Here is a 21,456-nt window from a genome sequence, read left to right as displayed (position 1 = left end):
GCGCTCGCTGCTCGCCAGAACCTGTTGATATACTCGATCGAGTACCGACCGAGGCCCTGCCGTCGTGGGCGGGCGAAGGCAGAGTAAGAGAGCCCGAACCCCCATCCTCTCTGCTACCGCGGACGATCCTTAAGACTCCAAGCTCTCTCGAGCCTACTCTGTGAATACGTATTCCACGTATTCCAAAACAGCTCTAGAATGGGTAGTATTTGTATTCAGCGGGGCACGCGTGGAACGCGCGTGCCGACTGTGTATAAGCTATAAGAAAGACTGTACGCGCACGCGCGCGTGCGTGCGAGCCGCGCGCGTGCGTGCGCGGCGCGCACCGTAAGGAGGTCCCGCGCGTGGCGTCCGACGTGCTCACAGCAGCGTCCCCACCGCCCACCCCCCCACACCGCCCCTGCCGCCGCCGCGCTTGCCTCACATCTTGAGGTCCTCCTCGTCCGAGCTGTCCGAGTCGGAGTCGGTGTCCCACTTCTCGACCGCCTGCTTGTAGCCGGCGGTCTGAAGCTTGCCCTTGAGGTGGAACGCCTCGTGGCAGTAGACGCGCTTGTCGGCGACGGCGTGGCCCATTTGCCCGCGCGCCGTCGTCTTGATTGCCCCGTAGACGGACCTGTTGCGCTCGGCCGCCGACGCGCAGACCGGCTGCGCGAGCACGCGGCGCGCGACAGCGGAGATGTGCTGAGGTGGGGGAGGTGGAATACGTATTCCAAAAACTTTCCCAACGTATTCCAAAAGCGACGTATTCCGTATAAAATTTTCTTAGTACAATGGGATGCGAGTTAATGCGCGGTTGGGGGGGGCTGAAAAGGGGAGCTCCCTCTCTCCCCACCCCGAGGACCTCTGCCCAAGCTGATGGTGCCCAGCCTAGGGGGTCTCAGGGGCTGTAGAGCCACACCTAGGAGAGGGGGTAGCTCACACCTTGTGGGCCGCACTGACCCTTCTCCCACGTGCCCTTGCCCGCCCCTCTGACCGCCTCCCGAGAGCCCCGACTTTGAGGGGCTGGTGAGAGCCCCCACCGTTGCGCCCTCACCTCACGCTGACATATCCTTTGGGAATGCCCATGGGCTCTAGGGACCTGGGGGCAGCTTTGCCCGCGGGTGCCATGCTGGGCTTTGGTAGCCATTCTCTCTGATTCTCCGGAGAGGCCGGAAAAGTGGCTAAGGCGGCCTCCGCTCAAGGATCGTTGGGATTTTCTGGTGACTCAGGAAGCTAAGGTCTGCGCCGAATAAAAATCGGTTCCGTGCTGCCCGCCCCCGGATACACCTGGCACAATTTATTAGAAGTTAAGCCGCGCACTTCCGGCCGAGAATAAAATCCCTCTGGTCTCTCAGCCCACTTGCCCATAGCCGCCGAGACGGCGCGCTCTGCTGACTCTCATCTAGCACCCTCTTGGGGCCTCTCCTGACCGCTGTGGGCCTCTCCAGACCTCCTCTTGCCTTTGGGAGTACCCCTCCCAGTCTACTTCCTAGGACACAGGCACAGGTTTGCATAATGCGAGCTTTTTCTCAAGGGCTATAGTGCAGAGAAGAACTGCGCATTAACTCGCATCGCATTGTAGGCTCTCGAGACCTCGGGGCATCACAGCGATCTCAAAAATCGCGTAAATGCGAGGAGGCCCGCCCCCGCGCCCGGACACGGATCACCTCAACCGTTTCCGGGCCTCTGGATATGGCTTAGCGACCGTGAGCGCTCATCATCCCTCTCTTTGCGATGGCGGAGATCCAGACGCTGCAGCCGCCGCCGACTAGCCGATTGGAAGGTGGACGAGTAAAGGAAGTCCACTCGCCCGAGAAGCTAGAGAGGAAACTGAAGGCTAATCCGAGGGAAAACACACTCCGGGCCAAGAGGCAAGCGGTCTACGCAGCAATGGACGCGCTTGAGGCGGCGGGGGCGTCAGAAGTCACCTCGCCAAAGACCAGGTACGGGGCGAGGGCCTTTGGGAAGCCGCTCAAGGCGCAGCTGCTCTCCGCGCGCGCGGAGGTGGAGAAAGCGCACGCCGAGCACGGGGCAGATTCCTGGCAGCGCCGGTGCCTGCACCTGCTGCATAGCCACCGCGTGCAGCTCTTTTTCATCCTTCTGCTCGTGTTGGACATGCTGATCGTCATCACCGAGATCTGCCTCGATCTCGAGTACCCGTCGTGCAGGTCAGCTTCGCACGGACGAGGGAGCAATCGCACACGCGGAACACACGTATTGCGCACGAGGCGTACAGGCTCGCCAAACAAGCAGACAAGAGCCTCCCCCGACTCCCTCAGACCCAGACTCTGACACGCCACAAAGGGGCCTCACGCTCAGCGCTCACGAAGCCAGCCTCTTTGGTGGCTCGCGCAGGCTAGCCAAGCGCGACACGGTCAGCTGCTGCGCCGCAGGAGAGGAGGGCGAGCACCACACGCTGCGCTATCTCGCCGAGGCGAGGGCTCCCTCTCTCCGTTCCGCCGCCTCTCTTCTCCTCCCCGCCATCTCCCTCCTCCTGACCGCCGCCACACCTCACCGCCGCCCCCCTCTGTCGCCGAGGCGGAGCACGGCGGGCATCATAGCCTGTGCGGCAAGGGCACGGTGGAGGGCCCGCACGGCGTGGGCTGCGACGAGCACGCGCACCCCGCCGTGCACACTGCGCATGCGGCGCTCACCCGAGGTCCTGCACGCGATTCCTGATTCAGACGTCGGGAGGCCTCTGCCTCCCTCCCTAGGTGCTAACCTGGGCGAGCGTCGCGATCCTGAGCCTCTTTGAGATTGAGCTGCTGACGCTGCTCGCGGCGAGTGGTCTGCGCGACTTCTTCTCGAACGTGTACTATGTGCTCGACATCGTCATCGTCTCAGCGTCGCTAGTGCTCGAGTGCGTCTTCTACAACACGGCGGGGCTCTCCGACCTGATCGGGCTCGTCATGTTCCTCCGCTTGTGGCGGCTGCTGCGGATCGGGCTCGCGCCTAGATGCGGAGTCCACCTCATTCCATTTTCGTTCATGCCGAGTAGAGCGCGCCGCTGCACCCATGACTTGCGTATACTTGCAACAGACACGCCATGTTTGCGAGCACCGAGCGGGCCAGCTCGACCGACAATCTGAAGGAGGTAGTGAGGGAGCTGCGGGCCGAGCTCGACCTCCTGTCGGAATGGGCGGAGGAGGAGGAGCGGGCCAGCGCGAGGGCGCCGCCTGACGACCCTGGCGTGGATGATATCGGCTAACCGTTTCCAAAGACCAAACCTCCCCGCACCGTTGTGTTTGTGGGGGCTGAGCCCTGGCTGTCAGGCTGCCAGGTGCTGTCAGGTGATCTGTCGGGCTGTCGGGCACTGTCAGGCACTGTCAGGTGCCTCTGTCGGACCAGCTGTCAGGTGCTGTCGGTGCTGTCGGGTGCTGTCGGGTGCTTGTCTGACATCAGAGGTGATCTGTAGCTGTCGGGTGCTGTCGGAGCTGTCAGATGTTGCTGTCAGACGCTGTCGGAGCTGTCAGAACTGGTGCACGTCACCATATCTTCTTGTCTGCCGCACTGAGAGAATAGCAGAGAGTGCTGGTTGCTTCCCCCAGGATTAGTCTTCTCTACTGAGGGGACGAACTAAGGGCGGCTGGGCGGGGCTGCGGCCGGAGCTAGCACAACACTAGGGGCACGGGACTGGCGCGCACTGTCCACTGACTGGCGCTAAACACAGGTACACCTGAAAAAAGAAATAGCATTGTGTTCAAGATATACCCGTGGTCGGCCCGGGGTGGGCCTCCCGAGCGATACCCTGAACTCGCGGAAAATAACGGCGCGGCATCCCACCCAGCTGTAATACCAAGGGAACCCATATACACACCGCGCTGGTGTCCCAGTCCGAGGCTGACTGATTCTTCACCAGCCGTAAGCGGCTGGCTGGAGCGGTTGAGCATTCACCATTATACGAGGGCGCGTACCCTCCCGCCTGCCATAGGGTTTCGCTCTACAACGCACGCACGCGGTCCGTCCCGCGCCGGCCGGATGTAGAGCTCTACACAGCGGCTCTACATCTCTACATACAGTTCACAGCGCTCTACACACTCTACATCCTCTACACCCTCCCTCAGGAACCCGAAACCCAAACTCTTAGGCCTTAGGCCAGCCCCCCTCCCATCCCACGCAGAACGATTCGCGCCTGCTCCTGAACGAGTGGATCGTTACACGTCCTGCTCCTGGACGGTGGCAGCGCTCGCACCGAGCGCTAGCAGCGGATCTATGTCGATTGCAGCTTCTGCCTTGTGGAAGCGCGAGAAGGCATAGTCCGTGGCATGAGAAGAAGGCATCTCGTACATAGTAGCCTCCCCCTCAATCGCGCCCTCTCCCATCGCCGAGGTCGTGAACTCGCCGGCCTTGGGGTAATCGTCTAGCAGGCCATACCGTGGCGCAGCCGAGGCGAAGGATTGTCCGATGATTCCATGCGGCAGAGATCGCGTGGCGGCGTCGCCCTTCGCACTGAAGCTGACATCAATGCGGTGCTTCGGTCCCGAGATCCAATCGTAAACGTGGTTGCCCCGCACAGTAATGGTCCAGTTGCCGAGGGTGAAGGTGGCGGTGGAGAAGGTCATCTCAATTCTGAGCTCACCACACTGCTTGAACCCCCACTTTCCGAACTTGAAGCGGCGGTTTTTGCATGTCCCATTGATGACGTTCCACCCCCAGTTCTCGTCGTTCAGCGAATGGGAAAAGAAGGAGGCGTGGGCGGGAGCGGGGTTTGAGGAGCCAGCGACGATATGCGCCTCGGTGAGGAAGCTGCCATGGACGATGAGCTTGCCGCCGTGTAGCCGGAACGTCGCATCCTCAGTCTTGACGTTGACGGCTAGGCGAGGCGAAGAGAAGAAGTTGTAGTAAGCTCCGTTGCGGCCCCGGAAGTCAGCCCGACCGCCGTGCGCGAAGTGAACATGGGGGTCCTGACGAACCAAAGCAGGCGTGGTGGAGTCCATGGCGTCTAGGATGCCATCGCTGTTGGCGTCGGCGGTGTTGCTCTCGTCGCGGTCTAGGAGGCCGTCGCTATCGGCGTCGCTGCCGTGCTCCTCAGCGTCGGGCAAGCCGTCACCATCGGAGTCGGGGTCGAGGCTGTTGGGTGTGCCGTCACTGTCGTTGTCGGCCATGCCCTCCTCCGCATCTGGTGAGCCGTCGTTGTCCGAGTCGGACCTCGGGCAGCAGTGGGGACGGCGGCAGCGAGGGCGGCGGCAGCGAGGGCGGCGGCAGCGGCGGCGCGGGCGGAGGCGTCGGTGGCGGCGGCGGGAGCGAGGGCGGGGGCGAGGGCGGCGGCGGCTGAAGCTTGACGCAGAAGGCGAAGTCCTCGTAGTCCGCGTTCGAGCTCGGGTACCCGTCGGGCCAGGTCTGCGTGTTGAGGTTGCACAGGAGCTGCACCGCGCTGCACTCGTACGACATACACAACGGCTCGTTGTCGCAAGCGTCGGAGCACACGTCGCAGCCGGTGATCGCCATGTTGTTTCCGACGCCGTTGATTGCACCGGCGTTGGCGACATCGCCCGCGACTTGCCCGTAGCCCGGCCCACAAGGCGGCGCGGGCGGAGGCGTCGGTGGCGGCGGCGGGAGCGAGGGCGGGGGCGAGGGCGGCGGCGGCTGAAGCTTGACGCAGAAGGCGAAGTCCTCGTAGTCCGCGTTCGAGCTCGGGTACCCGTCGGGCCAGGTCTGCGTGTTGAGGTTGCACAGGAGCTGCACCGCGCTGCACTCGTACGACATACACAACGGCTCGTTGTCGCAAGCGTCGGAGCACACGTCGCAGCCGGTGATCGCCATGTTGTTGCCGACGCCGTTGATTGCACCGGCGTTGGCGACATCGCCCGCGACTTGCCCGTAGCCCGGCCCACAAGGCGGCGCGGGCGGAGACGTCGGTGGCGGCGGCGGGAGCGAGGGCGGGGGCGAGGGCGGCGGCGGCTGAAGCTTGACGCAGAAGGCGAAGTCCTCGTAGTCCGCGTTCGAGCTCGGGTACCCGTCGGGCCAGGTCTGCGTGTTGAGGTTGCACAGGAGCTGCACCGCGCTGCACTCGTACGACATACACAACGGCTCGTTGTCGCAAGCGTCGGAGCACACGTCGCAGCCGGTGATCGCCATGTTGTTGCCGACGCCGTTGATTGCACCGGCGTTGGCGACATCGCCCGCGACTTGCCCGTAGCCCGGCCCACAAGGCGGCGCGGGCGGAGACGTCGGTGGCGGCGGCGGGGGCGGCGGGGGCGGCGGCAGCGAGGGCGGCGGCAGCGAGGGCGGCGGCAGCGAGGGCGGTCCAGGTGGGAGCAGCACGCACGTATGGTAGCCATCGTACAAATAGCTGGTGTTGGGCACCCACAGGCATTCGGGAGGATCGTCGGACTTCCCGTTTTGGCAGCACGCCCCCGGTGTGCCCAGCGTGCCGTCGCATTTGGAGCAGAGCCCGGCTGCGTCGCCGCAGGTGTTCCAGCACTCGCCTGGCCCATTGATGTTGTTGCAGCCCTCGCACTTGGTCACCTCTGTCTCAGAAAGTCGGCGATACTGGCCCCAGCGGCTTTGCGAATAACTCCCATCTTCAGGGCGACGCCTGAGAGATCGTTGTGGTGCCGGCGTCGGTGACGGCGGCGATGGTGAGGGGGGCGTTGGTGACGGCGCTAGGGCCGGCAGCGGTGATGTAAACTTTGTTGACATCAGCAAACGGATTATGGACATGCCCTGACATGAACGGCCTGCTTCGAAATGTGCGAGGAGGACGAGGGCGGATATTGATGAGGTTTAAAACTTGATTATGGCCCTGCGACTGCGCACCCCCCCCCCACGGTCGAGGAAGAGGGTGCGTTCTGCAGTTAAGGGGTAACCCGGTACACGGAACCATCCCTCGGAGACGTGTTATGGCCCTGCGACCGCGCACCCCCGGGCGGGTGTTTACTTTAAGGCCCTTGCCCTGCGAACGCGCACCCCCAGGGCTAGGGCTTTCTTGCCCGCAACCCGATGCCAATCATCCGGCCCGCTGGGTGCGCTTCTGAGCTCCCCGGCCCTGGATGTGCGGTTAATGACTGCACTCCAAGTGCTCCAAGTGATTCAAGATGTCGAGCCAGACTGTTCATCGCCTTTCTATCATCAATCACGGCGGTCTCCAAGATTCTGCTGTCTGTCCCTCTCCCTTCCATCGGCTGACGACTTTCTTTCTTTTCCATACATGCCGGCTTTGGCCGTCACTCGTCAGCGTCGCTGCTTGGTTGGGGGAGGGGGGGGGCGATTTTGGTTGGCGATTTCTGCGTGGGCGAGGTGGGGGGCGGGTGTGGGTGTGGGTGTGGGTGTGGGTGTGTGGTGTGTGTGTGTGGGTGTGTGGGTGTGCGGGTGTGTGCGTGTGTGTGTGTGTGTGTGTGTGTGTGTGTGTGTGTGTGTGTGTGTGTGTGTGTGTGTGTGTGTGTGTGTGTGTGTGTGTGTGTGTGTGTGTGTGTGTGTGTGTGTGTGTGTGTGTGTGTGTGTGTGTGTGTGTGTGTGTGTGTGTGTGTGTGTGTGTGTGCGTGTGGTGGGTGTGTGGGAGTGTGGGCGTGTGTGGGTGTGTGGGTGTGTGGGCGTGTGGGTGTGTCGCGTGTGGGTGTGTGCGTGTGTGGGTGTGCGGGTGTGTGGGCGTGTGTGGTGTAACCTTCCCGGGGCTCCCATTTCTATTCTCCTTGTCGACGGCGAGGGCGGCGCGGCGGGCTGGGCGGTGGCGGGCTGGGCGGCGGCGGGCTGGGCGGTGGGGGCGAGGGAGGAGGTGGCGATGGCGGCGGCGGAGAAGGCGGCGGCGGTGATGGTGGAGGTGGGCTGGGCGGAGGCGGCGAGGGCGCCAGATCCAGGCGGAGAAGTCGGCGGACAGCGAGAATCGGTGGCACCAGAGAGCCACAGCGGTGGACTTTTTTCTTTCTTTTTGGTTTTTTTAACGCCTCAAAATATACACTGGTGTCCAGGCCGAGCCTGGCTGTGTCGTCACCTTCCTATAATACACCCGCCCACCCGCTTCCTGCCGCCGTCAGTCCATGCACGGCAGCTCCTCGATGCCCTCGATGATGGGATACGCAAACCACAGCGCCGTCTTCCAAAGGTAGAGGCCGCCCAGCCCGGGCGGGAAGGGGCGCACCACGATCTCGTCGTCTGCACACTCGGCCCAAAAGTGCGCCCCGGCTGCCTTGGCGCGGCACGTCCGCCCGCCCCGCCCGTCCTCGGTGTATGCCACGCGCGAGCGCCAGGCGGCCGTGCGCCAAGCCTCGTCGCCCACGACGCCCGGGAGGCGCTCATACTCTATGGCAAACGCCTCGCGACTCTGGCGCACCTCCTCGAGCGTTCGCCGCAGCTCGAAGGCGGGGATGGTGAACGCCTCAAAGGGCGCGCCGCTCTCAGGCCGCCAGCGGTGCATAAAGTGCTCGCGCAGGAACGGGCCGAGCGTGCGCCGCGCGGTCGGGTTGAATTGCAGCGCGATGTGCCTTCCGTCGCGCAGAAGGCTCGTGATGCGAGGGCGCAGCTCGCCCGTGCAATTCGCCGGCCAGAGAGCGTTGAGGTACGCGCTGTCGGTGCGCGTCACGCGGACGACCCCGCCCCCAAAGAGGTCGGAGCGTGAGAAGTCGTCGCCGGCCCAGCGCTGCAGAAGGCCCGTGGGCATCAGCAGGTGGTTCGACCCGCCGTGCAGCCGGATCGAGGCAAAGGGCGACGCGGCGCCAATGTCCATGAGACCCAGAGGCTGCGAGAGGAAGGCATACCCAAACACGCCAAGGACCAACAGCGCATTGACCACCCGCAGCAGCGCGCTCGGACCGCGTCGCTCGGGTGACTCACTGACGGCTGCCGCCGCTGCCGCGTGCAGCGCTGCGCGGGCGGCGCTGAGGCAGAGTGCAAACTGAAGTGGGATGGCGTAGTCGACCGTGAAGCCCGGAGTGGAGGTGAAGCCACACGAGCCAGCTACGAGCGCGGCGCCCGCCGCTCGGATGGCGAGGCCACGGCGGTCGCCGGGCGGCGCGAGAGCCTCCCGCAGCGTGGCTGTCCAGGCGTGGGGCATCACGTGGAACATGCGTACCATGCACATCACACCGAACGTGGGCACCGAGTTGGGGTGCGGCGTGATGGCGATGGCGAAGTGCAGCAGCCCCGAGAGGAGCATGCCAGCACGCCGCGCCGGACGGCTGGACGAGAGCAAGCAGACGCCGAGGACCATCTCGCCTGCGATCGTCATCAGAGGCGCAGCGGCCAGGGCAGGCTTCACGAGCCACGCTGGTGTGAGCGCGGGCGGGAGATACGCCAAAAGCGAGGCGACGTAGATGGAGCCGCACGAGACAGTGGCATCGAGAAACGCGCTGTTCAGCTTCCAAAAGCCTGCTGCGACGTAGAACATGCCCATCATGACGCGCACGGTATCGCCAGTTCCACGCAGCACGTCGGCGTCGGCGCACAAGACGAGCGAGGAGAGAAAGCAGCAGTCCGTGAAGTTGGCCCAGATGGACGAATCCCAGATCATGGGCGCCTGTGCGGTGTACATGCTGATACGCATAGCCACGCAGAGACCCAGCGCAACGCGGCTGGGCCGCAAGAATGCGAACGTGAAGAGCGCGAGCTGCATCCGTGTGGGCCAGAACACCGGCACCAGGAAATCTTGGCGAACCATCAGAACCTGTTCGGAGAAGAGCCAGAGGCGCGCGTAGGTGAAGAGGGCGGTCGTCGATGCTCCACCTGCCTTGTCGACGAGGCGACAAGAATTGGCCATAGCTCGAGAGGTGGAGAACCTCGGCGGCAAGCTTGGCGTCGAGGTGGCAGGGAGACAGGAAGGCTCGCTGTGTGTAGAGTCGGCCACGCAGAGGGGGATCGGCATCGCCCAAGAGACCTCGCGGGGCGCGAAACCGGGTCATAGTGGCAGAGCGGGGTAAGGGCCCATTTCGCCGCGTCGCGTCGCTGTCCTTCGCCACTTCGGTACGCGTCCAGCCACAGAGGTCCCGCACATCTGACGTTTTCTTTTCTCCTTGCATCTTCTTGCTTCTTTTCCTGTGCGCGCCCTCAGTGCACAGACATAATGCTGGCCGCATCGATCGCGGCTGCCCTGGCTGCCCTCTCTGTCGCGCGGCCGGCTGTGATCGGCAGTGAGGCCAGCCGGCAAGCTCTCGCGCACATCCACCACACCAGCAGCCCGCATCGCCGCGCCGCGCTCCACGCGGGGCTAGCCCTCTCCGCGTCGCTCTGCTTTCCGCCGCTCGCCGCCCGCGCCGCCACCATCACGGGCGACGTGGGACGCAAGTGCACGACGGCATCGACTCCCTCCGCCACGACCGTGACCTGCCAAGGCTACGGGCTGGCCGGTGGCAGGGTGCGCAGCTGCGCCGCCGACGAGGCCTGCCTCTCCACGTCGGCAATCTCAAACCCGAGCAAGTTTGCGCCGCCATGGAGCCCGATCAGCGCGCAGGAGGCGGCCGACGCGGCGCGGGCGTGGCGCAGTGTCGCCGCGGCGGTGGCCGAGGAGCCCGGCTTGCGCATCGTCGAGCAGGACGACGGCGGGCGCTACTTGCGCGCGACCGGCCCTTCGGCGGTGCCCACGGACGGCACCGACGACGTCGAGTTTGTGCTGCGCGACGACGGAGGCGTCCGGCTGCTCTACCGCTCGGCGACGCGCCAGTCGGTGTTCCTCTACCCGCTGCAGCAGCCCGTCTCCAACCAGCAGTCCCACATCGACCGGCTCGCGTCGATCCGGCGTCGGCTGGGCGGGAGGGCCAGATGCGGGATATCTCCCCACATCTCCCCACATCTCGAAGCCAGATGCGGGATATCTCCCCACATCTCCCCACATCTCCCCGTATCTCGAGGCCCAGGTGCGAGAGACAGACCCCCGAGACAGACCCCCGCCTTCCAACTAGCGCACACGCCCGAGACGGCGCGTACTCGGCCGTCTTTGTGCGCCGAGCGGCACGAGACACGCCCCCCCGCCCTGACATAGGCTGGGAGGAGGCGGGGCTGCCAGTGGATGGGCCCGACCTCGGCCGCGCCATGGGTGACCGGTACAGCGTGCCCACGGTACGCGGACACCACGGATGAGGGCCAACTTAGCCACGACCTGACCCGCCAGTCCAACCAGTGATATGTAGGAGAACCACTACCCGCGACTCCCTCCCATCTGACCATGCCCCGGGCCCGCTGTGCAGGTGACGCGATGGTTCGGGCTCGAGCTCGGCGGCATGCGGGTGCCCGACGAGGAGGACTGATCTCGGGTAATCTCGGGTGGAGCTCGGAGGCATGCGGGTGAGGAAGGGGAGGACTGACCCGGCGGGTAGTCATACAGTCATAGACCGGAGCGTAACGTAATCGGTGTCGTTCGGGTTCAGATTCAAATACTCAAGTGCCATAAAAATACATGTGTACACTCTAATGTCTAATCAAACGAAATCGAAAAACAAAAACCGAAAAAGCGAGGGCAAAAAGCAAAAACGCGACACCGACACCGTACAGATGATATGCGCATCTTGAGGTAATATGCTTCTCTAAGATGCGGGGTTGTACGTAGACACGTCGGGCACCACGCCGCCCTCCCCTCCGCCCGACGAAGCAGCGCTCTCTGCACGTCGCTGCCACTTACACGCCTTGAGCATGACACGCCGAGCTGGTACGCGTCGGCTTGCCGTGTCGCGAGGAGCCGGTCGAACAGCGTGGCTGCCTTGGACGTGTCACCCGTTGTGCGGCGGTGTGTCGCCGCATATTCAAGATCCAAAAGTTAAGGGGAAACCCGGTACGCGGGACTAACCCTCGGAGACCCGTGTTTACTTTAAGGCCCTTGCCCTGCGAACGCGCACCCCCGGGGCTAGGGCTCTCTTGCCCGCAACCCGATGCCAATCATCCGGCCCGCTGGGTGCGCTTCTTAGCTCCCCGGCCCTGGATGTGCGGTTACTGACTGCACTCCAAGTGCTCCAAAAGTGCTCCATGTAAGGACCACGGGAAAGATTGATTCTCGCCCTGTAACTATTGATATTGATTATTGACAGCATCCCCTCTAACTATTGACAATATATTGACATATTGATCGCTGATTTGTCCCAAACATTGCCTAGATGTGGGCTGAAATCGAAAAAATCGCGAGTTCAAGGCGATTTTCAATGCGGTTTAAGCGATTCGAAGCGATTTTGGCCCGTTTTTAACGATTTAGAGCCACTTTCAAGCCCAGGATGGACCCCCATCGCTGGATATATTGATATGTTGAGTCCAACCTGACGGTCCTGGACCAGCCCAGCCCCAGGCCCAGCCTCTCCTCTAACTATTTATATTGATATTGATCGCCTCTCTAACTATTTGAGAATATATTCAAAAGTTCAATATTTCCCGTGGTCCTTAGGCGCTTAGCTCCATGAACCAACAATAAGTGCTCTCCACACATTACGCATTACACACATTGTCATTGATGAGAGCGAGAGATTTTGTGTGTTTTTGTCCTAAGTCCACATTACTCATTAGTTATATAATCATATTAGAGCGAGCGCGCGCAATTGTGAGAGAGAGAGCTCTCTTCATATGCGGGTGACAAGAAAAAATACTTGACAAGAACAAATACACTCTCGCGGATGTGGCCCTCCTCGGCGCTACACGACGATGAGCGGGACCGCGCGCCTCGCGCCGAGGCCCCTCGCGCGGCGCGCGCGCTGAGAGCTGTGCGGCGGCGGGTCGCCACCACGCGCCTCTGCCTCCCACGACTATCTATCCTGCGCGAGCCCTGACCCCGCCTCCGCCGCTTCCGGACAGACCCATCGACGCCTCACAATGCCACTTCCCGGCCGCTCACAGCTTCGCGCGGAGCGCCTGCTCCAGCTTGAGCGTCTCGGCGACAAAGGCGTTGATCCCCTCGGCCATCTTGGTGGTGGCGCACACGTCGGCGTTGAGCGCGAGCCGGAACTGAGACTCGGACATGTCGCCTGCTCACAGCGGATGACGCGTGCAAGCGTGAACGGGCTCCGCAGCTGAGACTCGGAGATGTCTCTCCTCCGCCGACGATCGGGTCCGAGCAGGCGGCGGCGGCGACGTCCGGCTGCAGGGCGCGGGCGAGGGGCGCCTCGCTCTCCGCCAGGCTGGCCAGCAGCGGGGGCGGGATCGTCATCCGGTCCACGCCTAATCTCGGATGATCTCGGGTGATCTCGGGTGATCTCGGAGGCGGGATACCGTCATCCGGTCCACGCCGGTCGTGGACGAGTCAGCGGACGTGTCAGTGGGCGTGTCAGTGGACGTGTCAGTGGACGTGTCAGCGGGCGTGTCAGTGGACGTGTCAGTGGACGTGTCAGTGGACGTGTCAGTGGACGTGTCAGCGGGCGTGTCAGTGGACGTGTCAGTGGACGTGTCAGCGGACGTGTCAGTAGACGTGTCAGTGGACGTGTCAGTGGACGTGTCAGTGGACGTGTCGTGGACGTGTCAGTGGACGTGTCAGTGGACGTGTCGTGGGCGTGTCAGTGGGCGTGTCGTGGGTGCGTGTCAGTGGGCGTGTGGTGAGCAGCGTGTCCCAGCACAGACCGGCGAGAGCGACGATCTCGTCGGTGGCGAAGGCAGGGTCCGACGGTCCGCGCGAGGGCCGCCACGACGCGGGCATGCAGATGGTGCCGTCGTGCCCGTGCGCCTTGTAGTACGCGTAGATGCGCCGCACGCACTTGACTCCGGGGTCATCGCTCGGCTCGTAGGTGGACTCGCCTAGGAGAAGGCTCCTAGAAGGTTCCTAGAAGGTTCCGGGGTCATCGCTCGGCTCGTAGGTGGACTCGCCTAGGAGAAGGCTCCTAGAAGGTTCCTAGAAGGTTCCGGGGTCATCGCTCGGCTCGCAGGTGGACTCGCCTCCGTTTGCAGAGTGCCAGTCCTTGATGCGGCCGGGGAAGGGCGAGATGAGGCGGGCGCCGGCCTGTGCAGCAGCGACGGCTTGGATGAAGCCGAAGATGAGGGTGATGTTGCACCGGATGCCCTCCCGCTCGAGCTCGCGCGCCGCCTGGATCCCCTCCCACGTCCCCGCCAGCTTGACCAGCACGCGCGAGCGGTCGACGCCCTCGGCCTCGTACATGGCGATGATGCGGCGCGCGCGGCGGAGCGACTCGGCGGTGTTGAAGGACTCGCGGATGTCCACCTCGGTGGACACGTACCCGGGCACCAGCTTTACGATCTCGAGGCCGAGCTCCACCGCGAGCCGGTCCATCGCCAGCTCGAGCACGGCGCCGTCGCCGTCGGCGTTCGCCTTGGCGTAGCGCACGGCCGCGTCGACAAACGCGACGTACCGCTCGTCGCCGCTGAGGCCCGCCTGGCTCACAAACAGCGGGTTCGTCGTCGCGTCGGTTATGCTGCCCGTCTTTGCGTACTCGGCAATGACGTCGAGGTCTCCGGTGTCTATCGAGAGGGTGGTCACCGCGGCGAGCTGCTCGAGGCGCGACGCGGCCATCGAGGGCCGGCCGCCGCGCGAGACAGATTGCCGGCTGCTAGCGACCGCAGCCGGCCGCACGACAGAGAGGGCAGCCGCGAGCAGCATGTGTGTGTGTGCAGGCCGCGAGGGAAGAGGCGGCCGCGAGGGAGACGGCCGCTGGCCGAGTCGAATCGTTTTGCAATGAGAATTTTCGCAGCCGAGGTGTTTTTTGTGTTGTTCTGTTTGTGTGTGTGAGTGTGATGGCAGTTATCAGTTGCGGCCGTCGCCGCGGCTCGTCTCTGCCGCGGCGGCTGCTGCGTGCGTGCACGCGGCGGCAAGAATACTCACCCCCCCCCCCCCTCTCCCTCCTCGCAGTAGGGCCCATGCCCCACGACCATGTTCCGGTAGAAAGAACGCTCTCGCCGAAAGCGACAAAAGCGCCCTCCCTTCCGACCGTGCTCCCATCCCCGCTGCTGCCTGCTGAGGGGACAGACGACCTTGACATCGCCGGAATAACCGCGTGCGAATGATTGCACGCGTGAACGTCGGTTGTTTGTTAACCATCGGAAATGAAAGTGTCGCGAAAAGCATCGGAAATGTCGAGGAATCGACCAGCAGCGTCTCGGAAGCGTCTCGGAAGCGTCTCGGAAGCGTCTCGGAAGCGTCTCGGAAGCGTCGCAGAAGCATCGTCATCACCTCTCCTTTCCTCACCATGTCGCTCGCGTTCCTCTCCTCGCCGCTCTCGCTAGCCGGCCCCGCGCTCGTCGCAACCCCCAAGGTGTCGCCGCGCATGGCCGTCGCGATGCGCAAGAAGGTGTGCACCCACAAGCTATCGCGCCAGCGCCGCCAAAGCCATCGCGCCACACGTCACGCCTGCTCGCACCACCGCGGCCTCACGCCTCCTCCCTCCCGCCCTCCAGTCCGCCAAGAAGGACCCGCTCGCCGACGAGTTTGCGTTCGGCCTGCCCGGCGGCGACAACATCCTCGGCAACTTCGATCCCGCCGGCTTCCTCGAGGGCAAGAGCAAGGGCGAGGTCTACCGGCTGCGTGAGGCGGAGCTGGCGCACGGCCGCGTCGGCATGCTCGCGGCGACCGGCTTCCTCGTGCAGGAGCGCTTCCACCCGCTCTTCTCCGGCGACGGCGGCCCGGCCATTGACCAGATCCCCCAGCTGCCCTTCTGGCTGTGGATCGTCATGACCATCGGCATCGGCAACGCAGAGCTCTACCGCATCCGCGTGGGGTGGGCCAAGGTGGACCCCAAGACGGGCAAGGCGCCGTCCGCCCTCCGCCCAGACTACTACCCTGGCTACCTCAACTTTGACCCCCTCAACCTCGCGCCGGGCAACGAGAAGGACCTGCGCCTCATGCAGGAGCGCGAGCTGTCGCACGGCCGCCTCGGCATGATCGCCGCTGCCGGCTTCCTGGCGCAGGAGGCGGTCACGGGCCAGACGTGGGGCGCGTACTGGGGCGACGCCTCCTTCTGAGCTGCCCCCGGCAGCGTGGCTCCTCCCTCTCCCCGTGATACGTGTGCTGGACCGTTTACGTCGCTCTCCGGCTCTCTCTCTTCTCACTGTGTTGTCGCTCACTTCTTTGCTCGCTACTCGCGCGTTACTCACCCGGGCGGTGGCCCGGAGAGTCTCGAATATGGTTTTGTTTTTGGTTGTTATGTGCACAAGCACTTTCGCTCCTTCACGTGAGTCCCCCCCCCCGTGTCGGCTGTGGGCTGATCGCGTGAGGCCTGAGGCCGGTGGACGTGGATCTTCGTGATCTCGATACTCGCGCGAACCGCGCGACTGACCCACTGACCAACCCAAGCGCACACGAGTTCTCTGCAGACCGTGTGCGTGTCGTGTGAGACCCCCCCCCCCCCCCCTCAGCGTGCCCGCCAAACCAAGACATTTGCGAGGAGGAGCGCACCGCACTCCGCAGGAGCTCCAGCTGCTCAGGAGCGAGGAGGGGCAGCGCGAGGGCGAGGGCGCGAGCGGCCAGACGCCTGTCCGACTGAGGACTAGAGTGGCAGAAAAGTCGGCCCCATCCATTACTGCGCATACTTGACGAGCACTTTCCAACCCTCAGCCCCAAAACTACCCCTCCCACAGCCACACACACCTCAGTCACCACGTCACACCGCCCTCTAGCGCACTGTCTGGCTCTGTCCGAGCCGCCAGTTCCCCGGCCTGCCCTTCGTCCACTACGCGGCGCTGCCGCCCGTCGCCCCCTCGGTGACCGCCACCGCCTCCCTCGCCGCCTCCCAGCCCGCCGCCGCCGCCTCCTGTCTTTCCGCCGTGGCGCGGTCCTCCATCAGCACGCGCAGCGACCTCGCCCCCAGGCCCTCGAGGACGGCACTTACCTTTTGCTGCAGCAACCGCTCGCGGTCCGCGATGACAACCTCCACGACGCGGAAACTGGCCAGGTCGCCGCGGCCAATCTCCTTGAGCAAGGCGCTCGCCCGGAAGCCCTCCTCGCGAAGCGTGCGCGCCTGCGCGTCGTAGCGCACCTTGATGCGGTCGACAAGGCCAGAGAGGCCACCCACGGCGCTGTACGGCGGGCTAACTCGCATGCCGCTGGTTAGTCCCAGCAGCCGCGAGCAAAGCACCTCCCCGGGCGCCGAGTCGGCCGACCGCCGGAGCGGGTCGCGCAGGTGCGCCTCGAGGGCGGCGACGGTGTCTTCGAGGTGGCGGACGGCGTGTTCGGCCGCCTGCTTTTGCGCCTTGAGCGAGTGCTCTCGTTCGCACGCCATGGAGCGCACGTTCTTAATGACTCCCAGATTTGCGAAGAGAGGCAGCAGCGACTCCACCTCTAGGCCGAGCGTCGGCCTGAGCTCTCCGACAAGGCGGCCGACGCCCTCTGCATCAAAGGCCGAGAAGCCGTCGCACCTCGCAACTAGTGCAATGCGCTCGAGCATATTGTTCCGATCCGCCCACGCAGTCTCGGGATCGCCGGCCCGGTGGGACGGGAGCGGCTTGGCGGGCGGCCGCTGGAGAAGAGAAGACCGCGCCTGAAGCCATGGCTCGCGCTTTGACAGGGTTGGGAGGTGGCCTCGCTCCGCCGCGGCGACGTTCTGGATCCCGCGGTGGCGGAGAGAGGGGCGGAGGAACTTGGCCATTGAAGCAGCGGAGCAGTGGCAGCGGAGCAGCGGCGCAGTCGAAGCTGGAAGCAACCAAGATGTGGTGTGATCAAAGTGCCGAAGGGGTCCCGGTTGAAAATAAGAAATTCGTCGCCACCCGAACCCAAATGTTTCCTCGTGCCTGAGGCCCTCCACACACTCAGAGAGAGAGAGAGAGAGAGAGAGAGAGAGAGAGAGAGAGAGAGAGAGAGAGAGAGAGAGAGAGAGAGAGAGAGAGAGAGAGAGAGAGAGAGAGAGAGAGAGAGAGAGTCGTTGTAGTACTCAACCTCAGAGCCCGCGGAGGCCAGGCAGCGAGGAGGGCAATGCCGCGGTGACGAGCTGCCCCACCCGCTCCAGCGCGGCGCCGGCGCGGCCGTCCGCCACCAGGGCGGCGACGGCGGCCGCGTCGTCATGGAGCACTGCGCCCAAGTAGGCGGCGGCGGCGATGGCGGCGGCGGCGGCGACGGCGGCGGCGGCGGCGGCGACCGTGTCGGCGGGGGGCCTTCTCAGGTCCTTGCGCATGGCGACCTGCACCGTCGGCACGTACCGGACACCGCCCGGCCCCGCCTGCGACGCGCGCTCACGGAGTGTGACAGGCCCGCTGGCGGGGATTCTTGTGTGTGTGCGTGCGCGTGCGTGTGTGCGTGAGCACACACGCATGCGTGTGCGTGCGTGTGTGTGTGCGTGTTCGTGCGTGCGTGTGCGCGTGTGTGTACTGTGTGTCTGTGTGTGTGACAGTCAGGTCAGAGTGGCCAGTCTGTATGTGCGAGTGTCGCTCCCGTGACCTGTCCTCCCCTGCCGTGCCATCAACAACAACGCGTCGGTGGTCGGAGCCACCGTCTCGCCTCACTCTGTGTCGCCTCTCTATCTCTCCCGCCTCTGGCCGCTCGGCGCCGGCGTCGACGGCGACGTCTCGGTAGCCGAGCTTGCGGTAGAGCTTGCGCGCGCGCCGGTTGTCCCGCTCCACCTTGAGCAGCACCTCATCGTACCCCCACTCCCTCGCGAGCCCCTCCGCCTCGCGGCACAGCCGCTGCGCCAGCCCGCGCCGCCGCCAGTCCGGGCTGACGGCGAGGGAGGAGAGGAGCGGCCGCTCGGCCACGTCCGCCTCGAGCGGGTTCTGCCCGCGCAGCCGATTTTCGTCCAGCGCCGCCGGCGAGAGGCGACCCACCTCGATCGCGCAGCTCGCGACGACGTTGCTGTCGGCGTCCTGAGCGACCCACAGTGCGCCGCTGCCGCTCCGGCTGCCGCCGACGCGCTGCCGCAGGTCGCGGGCGAGGGCCGAGGCCAGGATCGCCCTCTCAGTCCGCCCGTCCGCCAGCAGAATGGCCTCGGCGCACAGCTCTGCCACCGGCTGGGCGAGAGCGGCCGCCTCCCGGCCCTCGACGCGGCGGGCCTGCGGCGTCGCATCACCGGCGAGCCCGCGCAGCCGAGCCGGAGGCGCCAGCGCGGCGGCGGCGGCGGCGGCGATGGCTAGAAGCAGCGTCGTAGAACTGCGCAGCGCCACCATGGCTAGAAGCGCGAGGTTGCCGGGAAACTCCAAATAACGCAGAGAAAACAATAATTTCTGAAAATCGCTGTGTGGTGGCGGCGTGCCGTCCTCCCATCCCTCCCTTGGGTTGTGCGTTTTCTTTCTTTCTTGGCGTTTGTGCCCCGTTTGAGAGAGAGAGAGATCCTCCCGTTTGTGCCGCGTCCCGTGCCCCCGATTTCATTTAAACACAAGCCGCGCTCTCACATGACAAGCGATCCCACACAGCGATTGTGGGGACTACATGATCCGTACCGAAACATCTGTTTAAGGATTAAAAAAGAAAAGCAGGTGCTAGTCGTCCTTGAAAGGCCCAGCTGAAGTGGAAGGGAGGCCATCGCCCGGCCCTGGGCCAGCACGTTGATGCTGCTGTTGCTCGCACTTGCCGCCGACGGCGCAGCCGCTCCACAGGCGACCCTCAATGACTGGAGCCAGTGGGACTTGACGAGCGTGCCGCCAGCGCCGCTGCTGCCGCCGCCTCTCCCATTGCCGCCGCCTGTGCCGCCGCCGCCGCAAGCTCCAGTCGAGCCTCACACCGCGGCTCAGGTTTCTTCAGGCGTGGTGTCGGCCGTAATAAACGATTGGACATTGTACGGCACTCCGTTGGCGCCACCGGCGCCGCCCTCTCCCCCGCCGCCGCCCAACCCTTCACCGGCGAAGCTGCTGAGCGTGCTGATGGCGGCGCTCGAACTCGGCAGCAGGGCAAAGGCAGCGGCGGCGGCAGCAGAGGCGGCGGCGGCGGCGGCAGCGTCAGCGGAGACGGCGACCGAGGCAGAGGCAGCGGCGGAGGTAGCGGCGGAGGTAGCGGCGGAGGCAGAGGAGGAGACTTGGGTCGTCGCTTCGAGCGTGAGCGAGATTCGCCAGAGCATTGCGCGCCAAGCGAGGCACCCGCAGCGTACGCTGCGAGTTGCCCTCAACGGCTCCTCCAAATTCCACCTGGATGGGGCAGCTGTCCTGATCGATGGCATCGATGTCACCCTCGCCGGTGACGGCAGCCACGTCATCGATGCGGGCTTTCGCTCGCGCGCCTTCGTGGTCACCAATCGCGGGACACTGAGGCTCTCAGCGCTGACACTCAGCGCTGGGTGGGCAAACTCGAGCGATGCCAGCGGCGGCGGCGGCTGCGTGATGGTCGGCCCTGGCAGCACCCTCAACGCGAACAGCGTGCTGTTCGACCAGTGCATGGCCTACGTCCACTCCCACCGCCCGATGGACGCCGTTGACCAGTCCGCTCTCGCCGACCTCGACTTCTTCTCATTCGACTCGGTGATTCGCAGCGGCGCCCAGACGCGATACGGCGGCGCGATCGCCTGCCACCACGGGAACGTTCGCTTGCGGGGCTGCACGCTGATGAGGGCGCGGGCTCTGGACGGGGGCAGTCTGTTTGTACTCGGAGGGTCGCTCCTCGTCGAGGATAGCCTCTTTCTCGACTCCTCGGCCGCTCGCGAGGCGGGCTGCATCGCTCTCTTGGGCGCCGTGGCTGAGATTCGCCACTCAGAGCTGCGCTGGTGCACCGCCGCTGGCGATGGAGGCGCCATCTTCGTCGCCGACGGCGCTCAGCTGCTGCTGTCGGACTCGCTCATCGAGGAGAGCACCGCCTCTGGCAACGGCGGCGGCATCTTTGTGGACGACGGCGCCCTGATCGAGGTCGACCGCAGCGAGCTCAGGCAGTCCCATCGTCCCACCACTTTTGTGGGTGTGTGGAGAAGTTCACCTTACCTTACCTTACCTCAGGCATTGCAAGGCGCTGCAGTCGGGCGGCGGCGTCTGGGCGGGCGCCACGACCCGCGTGGCCGCGACGGATGTGACGATGGAGAGCTGCGAGGCTGGCAGGGGGGGCGGTGGCATCTACCTGCTGTACACGGCGGCCCGGCTGCGGCGCACGACCTTTGAGAGCTGCACGGCCGGGACCCCCTTCACGCACTCTCGCCACCAGCCACGAGAGCAAGGCGCGGCGACCGGAGAGGACATTCAGTCGTCTGGACCGGGCGAGGGCTGCGGCGGTGGCGTCACCATTCACGGCGGGACGCTGCACGCCTCGGAGGTGCAGGTGCTGCGCTGCAGGGCGCATCACGAGGGCGGCGGGCTTTCGATCGGCTCTGAGGCGCTCGTCGTGATGTCCGACTCGCTAGTACAGGAGTGTGAGTTGGAGATGGTGCGCGGTCTCGGCTCTGCCGCCTACGTCAGCCGCGGGGGCACGCTCGACATGGCCAACTCGTCCATCCTGCGCTGCCACTCGAAGCTCTCCGGCACCGCGTACGTCGAGGGCAACCTGACGCTGAGCCAAGGCAGCGAGCTCGCCGAGTGCGAGGGTCGCGATTTGGGCACGTCGGGCATGACGGAGGAGTCCCGCCGAGGGGGCGTGCTGTGGGTCCGGCACGGCGGCCGTGCGCGCCTCCTCCGCTCCAGCGTGAGAGACAACAGCGTCTTCGACCTCAGCGCCACCGAGACCTCCTTCGCCGTGGCGAGCGTCGACGTGGGCGGCTCCTTGGAGGTCTTTCACTCCGTCTTTGAGAACAACTC

At 64.8% G+C, this 21,456-nt stretch overlaps 5 protein-coding genes across 5 annotated transcripts; 2 read left to right on the top strand and 3 right to left on the bottom strand.

Annotated features, from left to right (window-relative positions):
- Positions 1 to 420: 420 nt before the first annotated feature.
- EMIHUDRAFT_105563 (hypothetical protein) lies at positions 421 to 1,126 on the bottom strand (the record flags this gene model as incomplete). Its single annotated transcript, XM_005762210.1, has 2 exons — positions 421 to 681; positions 1,079 to 1,126. 2 exons carry the CDS (start codon positions 1,124 to 1,126, stop codon positions 421 to 423), a joined length of 309 nt encoding a protein of 102 aa, XP_005762267.1.
- A 587-nt stretch (positions 1,127 to 1,713) lies between these two features.
- On the top strand, positions 1,714 to 3,187 carry HVCN1 (voltage-gated H+ channel; the record flags this gene model as incomplete). Its single annotated transcript, XM_005762242.1, has 5 exons — positions 1,714 to 2,147; positions 2,335 to 2,413; positions 2,518 to 2,625; positions 2,694 to 2,923; positions 3,019 to 3,187. 5 exons carry the CDS (start codon positions 1,714 to 1,716, stop codon positions 3,185 to 3,187), a joined length of 1,020 nt encoding a protein of 339 aa, XP_005762299.1.
- Positions 3,188 to 12,458: 9,271 nt separating this feature from the next.
- EMIHUDRAFT_428148 (hypothetical protein) lies at positions 12,459 to 14,479 on the bottom strand. The gene is made up of 4 exons (XM_005762209.1): positions 13,746 to 14,479; positions 13,438 to 13,622; positions 12,916 to 13,041; positions 12,459 to 12,848 (listed from the first exon to the last, which is right to left on the bottom strand). Exons 1-4 carry the CDS (start codon positions 14,426 to 14,428, stop codon positions 12,715 to 12,717), a joined length of 1,128 nt encoding a protein of 375 aa, XP_005762266.1. The 5' UTR covers positions 14,429 to 14,479; the 3' UTR covers positions 12,459 to 12,714.
- Positions 14,480 to 14,996: 517 nt separating this feature from the next.
- Positions 14,997 to 15,988, top strand: Lhcf43 (light harvesting protein). Its single transcript, XM_005762208.1, has 2 exons — positions 14,997 to 15,116; positions 15,223 to 15,988. Exons 1-2 carry the CDS (start codon positions 15,015 to 15,017, stop codon positions 15,784 to 15,786), a joined length of 666 nt encoding a protein of 221 aa, XP_005762265.1. The 5' UTR covers positions 14,997 to 15,014; the 3' UTR covers positions 15,787 to 15,988.
- A 2,315-nt stretch (positions 15,989 to 18,303) lies between these two features.
- Positions 18,304 to 18,495, bottom strand: EMIHUDRAFT_59611 (hypothetical protein; the record flags this gene model as incomplete). Its single annotated transcript, XM_005762207.1, has 1 exon — positions 18,304 to 18,495. A coding segment is annotated over one exon (192 nt), but the record flags the coding sequence as incomplete, so codon positions are not given.
- Between the last annotated feature and the right edge of the window lie 2,961 nt (positions 18,496 to 21,456).

The sequence above is a fragment of the Emiliania huxleyi genome, assembly GCF_000372725.1.
Source record: "Emiliania huxleyi CCMP1516 unplaced genomic scaffold EMIHUscaffold_69, whole genome shotgun sequence".
Lineage (NCBI taxonomy): Eukaryota > Haptophyta > Isochrysidales > Noelaerhabdaceae > Emiliania > Emiliania huxleyi.
The sequence above is the reverse complement of the archived record's forward strand: the minus strand, read 5'-3'. Positions and strand labels throughout refer to the sequence as shown.

Bases quoted from the DNA above. Each gene is read 5' to 3' on its own strand.
- EMIHUDRAFT_428148 (XM_005762209.1), bottom strand. From the start codon at position 14,428: ATGCTGCTCGCGGCTGCCCTCTCTGTCGTGCGGCCGGCTGCGGTCGCT. The intron at 13,623-13,745 runs GTCCACCTGCGA...ACCTTCTAGGAG, and splicing joins CACTCTGCAAACGGAGGCGA to CCTTCTCCTAGGCGAGTCCA. The intron at 12,849-12,915 runs GAGAGACATCTC...CGCTGTGAGCAG, and splicing joins GGACCCGATCGTCGGCGGAG to GCGACATGTCCGAGTCTCAG.
- Lhcf43 (XM_005762208.1), top strand. From the start codon at position 15,015: ATGTCGCTCGCGTTCCTCTCCTCGCCGCTCTCGCTAGCCGGCCCCGCG. The intron at 15,117-15,222 runs GTGTGCACCCAC...CCCGCCCTCCAG, and splicing joins CCGTCGCGATGCGCAAGAAG to TCCGCCAAGAAGGACCCGCT.